Source organism: Mirounga angustirostris, unplaced genomic scaffold (genome assembly GCF_029215605.1).
Source record: "Mirounga angustirostris isolate CCGP_5_RB_7025 unplaced genomic scaffold, mMirAng1.0.hap1 SCAF_18, whole genome shotgun sequence".
NCBI classification, from domain to species: Eukaryota; Metazoa; Chordata; class Mammalia; order Carnivora; family Phocidae; genus Mirounga; species Mirounga angustirostris.
The window spans coordinates 610,152-619,917 of NW_026991726.1; the positions used below are offsets into that span (position 1 = coordinate 610,152).

General features: G+C 40.3%; 1 protein-coding gene across 1 annotated transcript in view; it reads left to right on the forward strand.

The window, feature by feature from the left end:
* LOC135363103 (alpha-mannosidase 2-like) overlaps positions 1-8,293 on the forward strand; it is a 28,106-nt gene extending 19,813 nt beyond the window's left edge. Inside the window, exons 5-6 of the mRNA XM_064583790.1 lie at positions 6,182-6,292; positions 7,879-8,293. Of these exons, the coding sequence (XP_064439860.1) occupies positions 6,182-6,292; positions 7,879-8,031 (264 nt within the window). The 3' untranslated portion in view covers positions 8,032-8,293. The remainder of the gene's footprint in view (positions 1-6,181; positions 6,293-7,878) is intronic.
* The last annotated feature ends 1,473 nt before the right edge of the window (positions 8,294-9,766 follow it).

Here is a 9,766-nt window from a genome sequence, read left to right on the forward strand (position 1 = left end):
CTTTTCTTGTACTGTCAGAAGCTTGAGATATTAAAAAGAAGATTCTGTAAAGGCTTGAAAGCTGGGGAACAGGAGCACCAGTGAAGTGGTCGGGAACAGGAAAACCATGCCATCCTCAGGAAAGGGTATTGATTAGGGGGGAAGGGAGTCTTGGTAGAGAGGATGCTGGGAGAATCTCACAGGGGCATGGATCATCGGTCGGGGTTCTGTAGGCTGGAGAGATAGCTTCAGCCTGGAATGCAGACATTCCAGGGACCAGAAGGAATTTGATTAAGCCATTTAATTAAAGGCTTCATGGAGCCATGCTGCCTTGATGTTTTGCACAATGATACGTTGTTCAACCTTTTTCTTTCCCCCAGATTATTTCCACCTCTTTTATGTTCAGATGTATTTTTATTTAATTCATTTATAGATATGTATCTTTATATCTGTATCTACTTTTCTCTCTGTGTATTACATTTAGCTCTATCTCTGACATTTTATTCTGATTTCTGCTTAACCATTTCTTGCAAATAGTTAAATATTATCATTTCAACATCACCACTTACTGAATAAGATTTTCTCTCTCCACTTGTTTACACACCCCCTTTTCTTATAAGAGGCAGTTTAAGGTTTTTACTTCATTTTGCCTTTCTTAGAAGAATTGATCGGTGCTTTATTAATCTCCCTGGCTTCTGGAAAGGTGAAAATTGTGGAGAAAATTTCCTCGTTGTACAGCCCTTCACCTTCTCTGTTCTTTCTGTCATCTTATCTTGTTGATCAAAACAGGATAACTGTTATTGGACATTTTAATGAATGCCCTGGAAAATGAATTCCTACTGGTTACTTCCTGTCTCAGGACTTAAAATGCAGTGTGCAGTTTTCCCACCTTTCCAGTTGCCAGAATACAGGGAAAGATGGATGTCAGTCGGCATTTTCAAGGAATCTGGGCAGGTTGGAGAAATTTCTCCACCAGCTGTTTAGCCATGCCTTAATTTGTATGGACCTTAGACATTCTTTGAGGAGGATAGAGACACATTTCTCTTAGGGAATCTAGTCGAAGTTATGGCTTCTCTCTTCCACAGAATAAAAGGGTGCACACATAACGTTGACTACAGTTTCCAGGAGTGTGCTTATCTGTGAAGCTCACCTTATTAATGAGCAAGTCAGATTTCTTTTGGTGTGAGACGGGACGGCCACAGCTCTCTCTTCTGGGTTCTCACCCATGTCAATGGAGGGACACTTGCCTGCTGCTCTGCTTATGAGACACTGCCGTGTGCATATATGATTTTCAGAATGGCTTTAAATCCCGTTTAAAATGGGGCGGGTGGGTGGAAATGACAGTGTCCATGCCTTCCTTTCTCAACTAATGTATGTTCTGATAAGTCGTGGTTTTAGGCTGCTGGAACCTTGGATTAAATACTCCCTTTTTCTAAGCTCAGATCAGAGAGTGAGCTCCTTCGGGTTATAGCCTTTTCTTCTGTTACATTAAAAGTGATCTTTCTCTTTCCCCTCCTAGCGGGTGTCCTTGAGCGCCAGTCCATAGCTAGCGCGAAGGAAGGGGGGCGAAGCTGGTAGAGCACTTTGGAGTCCCGCTGCCTTTGTTTGAGCACATCACCTGTGCTTACCGGCCAGTTTGCTTAGCACACAGCCCCTCATTCTCCCATTTGCCTCATTCGCAACGTGGCCATGATAACAGGACACACCTCAGAGGTGTCCTAGGGATCAAATGAGTTAATGTTTGTAGAGCACTTAGAACAGTATCTGGCACGTACTAAGCACTGAGTGCGTGACGAATGAAGGTTGTCAACAGTGAGAGTTCAGTCATGAGCAGTGGTGATTGTTGCTAAAAATGAAATAAAATGTAGGCACTTTTTTTTTTATAAATTGGAGGTTGAATTTTATTCCCAAAGTAAATCTCGATGTCACCTTGACTTGTATTCCATATATATTTTTTGAAAAGTTAATAAGATACCTAAAATTGTGTGCCGGGCATTATGCTGAGTGTTTTCTTTGTAAAGAGAGCCTTATTTAGCTCTCCCAGCAGTACTGTGAAGGTAGGCAATATTGTGCCCCCCTGTTACAGAAGAGGAAACTAGCTGACCTAAAGATGGTAAGTAGCTTTCCCAGGTCATGCAGCCAGTAAATGGTGTGCTGAGAGGCGCACCCCAGCATGTTGACTCCAGATCCCCGCCCAGAACCTTCTACTCCTCTTGTATGGAAACAAAGGGGAGTGAGAGTGCTGAAAATGTTAGGGAATACTCTGCCTGTTTTTCTCTTGACCACTCAGTTATGATGGGACACCCTCAGAAGGATCCACCATCTGTGGGAAAGGTCATGAAGGACTAATGTAGGGTCGGTCAGTGATCATTGCTAGTTGACTATGAGAAGGCATGCTTCATGATTGCGATGCTCATGTGCACTTAAATATAATAATACAAACTTGTATACCCCACCTCCACTGTTTCAAAGGCTGTTATGAGATGAATTGAGTTCTTCCGTGAGAAGTATTCTGTACAGGGTCCCACACACGGCAAGTGCTCAAAAAGTGTTAGCTGCGGTTACTGTTACTGTCACTGTGGTTGGGACTTGATCCTCAGAGGGGCGCTTCACGAGTCTCCCGAGTTTTCTGAGTTCTGAGAGGTTAAATGACGTATCTGCAGACACAGGACTGGTTCGTGTGTTTTGCCCCCAGTCCAGCTTCTTCTAGCCTTGATGGCGTCGTTCTGCCAGCCGCACCATCTTCTGTCCCCCCCACCCCACCCCGTTGCCAGAGAAACCTCCCGGGCCCTGCTTAGCCTCAGAGCCACAGGTTGCTTTATCCCCTGGAAGTAAGTTCTGCGGTGGATTCTCCAAGTGACTTCGGAACACCCAGGCCTTCCCGAGGGGATTCAGTCTCAAATGTGATCTGAGCTGTAAACAGATACCTTCACAAAAAAGATGCTGTTCACTCGAGGAGAGTAAACAGACTCTGAAAGACCTGTTTTTATATTCATTAATGTGAAAGACCATTAATGTGTAACCATGAAATTACACTTGAAAGAAGCTGCATATTCAAGTTAAATTCACAGTTTCCCTACTTTGAAAAACAGTTTTCTTGGAAATAAAATGAGGAGACAGACTTTGAAACTGAAAAACTGCTGCTTTGCCTCAGGTATTTTTGCTTGAAAACTGATACTTTCATGAATATTTAATTTTTAAAAACTTGGACAAGATGATTGCTATTTCAGTTGGTGTTCTGGTCCTTACGAAAGTGATGCAGTTTTGGTTTTTAGAGAAAGTGTAACATTTTTCCATCAGTGAAAATTACTCTTTATGACTTCAATTCTACTTTTGCATTGTTTAAATCTCTTGTAAAACTAATGGCAAAATTCCAAAGATGCTTCCTTTTGCTTTTTTTTTTATTATCACCTCCAGTCTGGTAAAGGCCTCACACATTCATTATTTCAAGAGCACATGTGTTGCAGGAATTTTCACAAAGCCTGCTGTCTGGTGGTTTTGTAAGGATGGTTTAGTGAGTTAAAATGGCTAAATGCTTCAGGTTATAATGATAAGTGCTTTTAAAAGAGCCTCATCAATAGACCATGTAAATAGTGAATCTGAATTGGGACTTAGTCATGATTTTGTTATGTTATGATTTTGATGCATAATTGTTGACATACAGTTTGGAGGGTCTCTGATTCCTCAGCTACAGAGTTATAATGTCACTAAAGAAAATTTGTGAATAAAAAATTAAGTGAGCTATTGGGAAAATAATCACCAGTACTTATCTGATAGATTACAATGACAGAAAGAATAATGGCTAAAATGTACCAAGGGCTTCCTCTGCTGCAGACACTGGGCTGAGTCTCTGTTACACAATTGAATTTCATCTCCATTTTATGCTACAGGAGAAACCAGGTTTTGCTAAAAGCATCTAGGAAATTGCAGAGCTAGGATCTAGATGTCGAGCTGCCTGACTCCCAGCCCAGGTTCTGATCCATTTTCTGTAGCTTCTACACCAACACATTCTGTCCTATAAGCTAAGCCACCCTACCTCGTATTTTCAACGTCTTACTAGACGCCATGACTCCATGAAGAGGGGAAACCTGCATTAGGTCCATTTTATAGGCAAAGAAACTGATGCTTAGGTGATCAGTAACTATTCCAAGCCTATACACTTAGCACACGAGAGACTTGTCCTTGTCCTTCTGGAGACCTTATGTATGTCATAAATGAAGGATTTTTTTTTTTTTTTTTTTTTTTTTTTTTTTTTTTTTTTTTTTTTTTACTGTGCTCTTTTCATGCTCTTTTGGGACTGTGTGAAACACCTTGAAATTTTATTTTTTTATTTTTTTATTTTTTTTTAAGATTTTATTTATTTATTTGAGAGAGAGAGAATGAGAGACAGAGAGCACGAGAGGGAAGAGGGCAGAGGGGGAAGCAGACCCCCCACTGAGCAGGGAGCCGGATGCGGGACTCGATCCAGGGACTCCAGGATCATGACCTGAGCCGAAGGCAGTCGCTTAACCGACTGAGCCACCCAGGCGCCCCACCTTGAAATTTTATTAGAAAACATTGTCATATGATTTAAACTTGCTATGTTTATCATGTTGGTCCTGTGATGACTCAGAATTCCTTAAATGACTTTTTCCTCTCCCTTCAAACAAAATCTTAGCAGTACCACTGCAGAATACCAGTGTGAAATATCATAAAGCAGGTTATTCCAGCCAAGAATCCGAGGTGAGGCCAGCTTTAAATTGTTGAGGCACATTAAAGTCAAATCAGTGGTGAGAATGCTGACAGCTCCTCCTCAGAAAAGATGTCTCTGTGGCACATTTAAAAATCATATCCCCCAGTGAAGATGATTAAGAACTTGGACATATTCGTATCTGTGGCCACAGAGGAGAAAAAGGGATCATTTTCATCACAGGTCAGTGCTGAGCACACTGAACTCCTTTGAATAGCTGTCCCTTTCTTAATTCGTCCAAGGATTCTTAATTTATTTTGCTTATTATCAGAAGCGTCTCCCCCCTTGAGGAAACATAAAATTTATTAAGAGAATTGTAACTTAAAATATTCAGAGCACTCCTGGCATCTTTACTTAAATGGATGCAAGAAATTTTACTGCAAGAAAGTATATATTGATCCCTGTAGCTGACTTGTCATGTTTAGTATTTTTCTCTTTGCACAAGAAGAATAGCTTCTGTAATGTGAATTTAAATGATACATCAAGCTAATAAATGTGGTTGGCCCAGCAAGTGATAAGCATAACTAACTCAATTTAAATGTCTTTTATATAAAAATAATGAACCAGTGCATTAAAGATTAAAAATGTTAATGCAATTAGCAAAAATTAGCATTCAATAAAGAAGTGTGTTTCAGTTTTGAGATGGATGATACATCATTCAATGACCAGATAAGGACTAAATTCAGGTACACTTTATTCAGCTGGCGTGTATGTTAAAAACCAAATAAATAAAAATTAAATGCTTTATTTGCCCCTTTGCAACGACGTGGGTGGAACTAGAAGGTATTATGCTAAGCGAAATAAGTCAGTCAGAGAAAGACAATTATCATATATAATCTCACTCGTATGTGGAATTTAAGAAACAAAACAGGATCATAGGGGAAGGGAGGAAAAAGTAAAACAAGACAAAACCAGAGAGGGAGACAAACCATAAGAGACTCTTAATCATAGGGAACAAACTGAGGGTTGCTGGAGGGGAGGGGTTACAGGAATGGGGTAACTGGGTGATAGACATTTAGGAGGGCACGTGATGTAATGAGCACTGGGTATTATATAAGACTGATGAATCACTGACCTCTACCTAGACATGAAACCAGTAATACATTATATGTTAAGTAATTGAATTTAAATTAAAAAAAAGTAAATGCTTTATTTGAAGAAACTTTGATAAAACAGTATGTGGCATGTAGACAAAAGGACACGCAGGTCCTTGGGGACTGTGCCAGAAACCAGGGCATGAGGTGACTTAAAACATATTGTCACCTGCCTCCTTGTGGGGGAGGTAGAGGGGATGTAGCAGGTGTGACAGTGAACGTGGGACTGGAGGGGAAATGAATTTTCCTGGCTTCAATGCTAAATAAAGTGAGCATTTTTGGTTTGGGGACGCTGACTTTAAAACAGTGGAGTATACAGTGGTGTCGCTATTTGCCTTAATGTCGTTGTGGCGTCTTGTCACTCTATGCTCATCTGCAGGTGGATGGCAAGCATTCCGATGAGGCAGCCTTGATTCTCCACAGGAAGGGGTTTGACTGCCGCTTCTCGAGCAGAGACACGGGGCTGCTTTGTTCCACAACCCAGGGAAAGGTGAGCTGAAAAGTGGTTTTTGCTTGTTGATTTCATGTGCTTTGAAATCCTTGCTTTCTGCTAATCATTCTGACAATAAGATAATGTTTCATTGCCTCTTCGTGGACTCATTCCCCTCAGCTGCTGTAATTTAGCTCAAGTCTCTCCATCTTAAGAAAGCACTTTCTCAACCTTCGATCTCTTCTCCTTGTCAGCATCAAAATGCACATCTGGAACATGGGCACGTGTAGGGGCAACATTCTCCTCCATTCCTAGGCCTTCCGTTGCCAGCCGACAAAACATCCTCTCCCCACCCCCCATCCCCCAATATTCCCTCCTCTCTCACACATGCTCATGTAGGATCTAGGTCCATGAAGTCTCAGAGGGGCAAAAGCAGGTTTTATAATAACTAAAGGTGGGGTGGGGTGGGGTAGGGAAGTGGTGACACTGGCCAGTCGGGGAGTTTCACCACGGCCCCGAAGCAACCTTACTTATCTCCAGTCAGTTGTTGTCCCAGGGGAAATGAGGGTCTAGATCTCCTGATCAAGACAGATTTGCATAGGAGTCCTCACCGTGCCAGCCAAACAGGTCTTCAGGCTGACCTGCCGGCTGCCCAGTTTTTCTGTCTCCTTTGAGCTGGTCTTTCTGATAGTTCCCTCAGGCTCTCCTTGGAAGGAAATGAACCTCCAGCCTTCTGCCTCTGGCTCTGAGCAGGTTGTGCTCAGAGAAGACAGCTGGATGGCACACAGGCAGGTCTGCCCCACGGGGCAGCTCAGCTGACCCAGCTCTTCTCCAAAACCTCACAGATAACCTGTAGATCAGACTTAAGAGATTCATTTCCAACCCTACCAACTAGAATGTGCATAGGGTCTGAAAAGGAGAGAAAAGACAATATGGTAGGGGGTCAAAATCCACTTAGGCAGATAAGCTTCTTCATTTCTCGTATCATGCCCTCCATGGAATTGGTGCGAAGAAAGTACTGATGGTTTTGGGTTTGTTTTTCATGATATTTACGCTTTACCTTATTACTGATGATGTGAGTGTACTTGGTTGTAAGCATTTGTATATAGACATTAAGGCGTCAAGTTTTAAGGGGATTATATGGTCCAGAGAGACATGGGATGAGGGTAGTACTTTCTCAGCAACCCCCCAACCCTGAAAATGGGACTCACTGACATGAGGAGCCTGTGTCCTTTCTCTCAGCTCTTTGGGAACAAGAAGAACGACAACTGTTAGGTGTAAATGTTGGGTGTAAGAGGATATGGATGTTTTTAAAGCTTGCTGGCTCATAGATGTGTTTTCTTTTATTGAAAAAGTGGCCCCTGCACGTGATAAGTTCTCAAGAAATTCAGAAGAAGAATGTAGAGTGAGCTGTCCTCTCCTGGTTACACTTCTCCTAGGTGTCCCTCCCAGGTTGGTCTGTGTGTCCAGGCACGCATAGCTGTATCTAATCTCCTTCCTCTTCCTCTTTTTATCATTAAAAGGAAACTTCAAATACACTGTTTTACTCTCCTACTATTTTCCACTGAATAAATATATAGATGTGCTACTAATCTTTCTTCAAAGTTGACCTAACTGTGCATTTTTTTTTATCATTTATTTTCTAGATTTTGGTACAGAAGCTTTTTAGCATGCTTACTATCGCAAGTCTCATACCTTCATCATTATCCTTGATGCATTCACCTCCAGACGCCCGAAATATAAGTGAGATCAACTTGAGTCCCATGGAAATCAGCACATTCCGAATCCAGTTGAGATGAACCTGGCTTTCAAATTTGGATTGGGAAGCATTGTCTTTTATACACTTCTTGGTTTGACGTGCAATAAGGAAGCACATTATTTTAGCTTCTGGCTACTGTGAGGACATGAATTCTGTGATTGTTATTATAATTATTATTATTATTTTTTTTTTTTACTAGTACAGAAAGAAAAAAAAAAGCCATGCTATAGCCAGTTTTTCTTTAAGTTCCATCCATGAATCACCACCATCAGTATGAATCGATGCAACAATGAAGGAAGAAATGTCTAAAACAACCTCTCCACAGATTGTATCTCAGGTTAAATGCTAACTAACTATATCTGTGTCGGGAGTTGTGAAGAGATTGTTATAAGTATTCATGTTGCTGATCCTTCATTAGTTTTACAAAAATACCCATTTTTACCAAAATGGAATAAAAAGCTGAAGGGTAATAGCTAATGGCCAAAATGGTTGCAATCGTTCATACGCATTCGAAAAATTTTGTGTATTGAAATATGTGGAAAAGTGCAATCCATCAACCCTTATGATATCTGTACATCATTGATCTTCACACCTTTTTCTAATGTACCACTTGACCCCTCCCTTCTCACTCTTTGTATTTCCAGAAATAGCAGATTTTGAATCATTCAATAGTAGAAAAAGAGGCATATTTTCATTACTTGACAATGTGGGATAGGTGCAATTTATTCCATTGTCACTAAGATAGAAAAAGCAATCCCATAGGTACCATAACCTCTTTTAGGTACCACAAGGTGTCTTTTTACACAGCTCATTTGAATACAAATGTTCGGAGAGGGGTTTTCTATTTTAAAAATAACCATATCAAAATAAATGTGCCTTATTTTTTTATAAGTCTTTTTAAATCTTTTGGTGTCCATATGACTGAGGAAGGGGGAGAGGGCGGGGGTGGGGAGGAGGTGAGTACTTTCTATGACACTTAAAGTGTTATCGGTTTTGCCTGACAATGCTGGCCACATTCTGATCTGTTTCATTAAATTTGTGGTGATGTTATTCTAAACATTTTGACTATTTGAATGTACTGAGATGTCAGAAAACAAAACAAGGAAGAAAAACTACTGTTCATTAAAATCCGCTGCTGCCAAGAAGATGGCAGCTTGAAGCAAGGATTTTGTGACATGCAAAATCCATACACTCTTTCCATTTCACAGGAGGTAACTCTATGAAAGAATGCTTTAAAAGGGACCCTGTTTTGAAATCCACTTATAGGTAGCTCATCCTGATTTCTTTTATTAAAGAACATGTGTGTTGAGTGAATTCCAAACTTTTGTATGTGCTAACCTCAAAGTGAAGTTCCAAGCCTATGTACCATTACAGTACTTTTGATAAAATTTATTTGGGATCATGATTAACATGACATTAACACTGAAGCAACATTAGAAACATTTAGAATATTCAGTTTTAGGATAGAAAGGATTCACTGAGTATGTACACTTTTGAAAATTCTCTTTGTGTTACCTAATAAATTTAGTATTCTCTGACTTTAAACTTCCTTTTACCTCCTGCCATTCCAGCATCTTTATAGAGAAGTTGAAACCTAATTTCTGTTTCACCAGGTAGTCTGATGATCATCCTTTTTTTTTTTTTTTTACCAAGATGCAGCTCCTACAATTATTGCTAAGTTATGTTAAGTTCATAAATTTTTTTCGCCTTTAATAATTAAGGAAACAATACTGGTGTTGATGAAGATATTATAAGGGAGTAATTTCATGCAATAA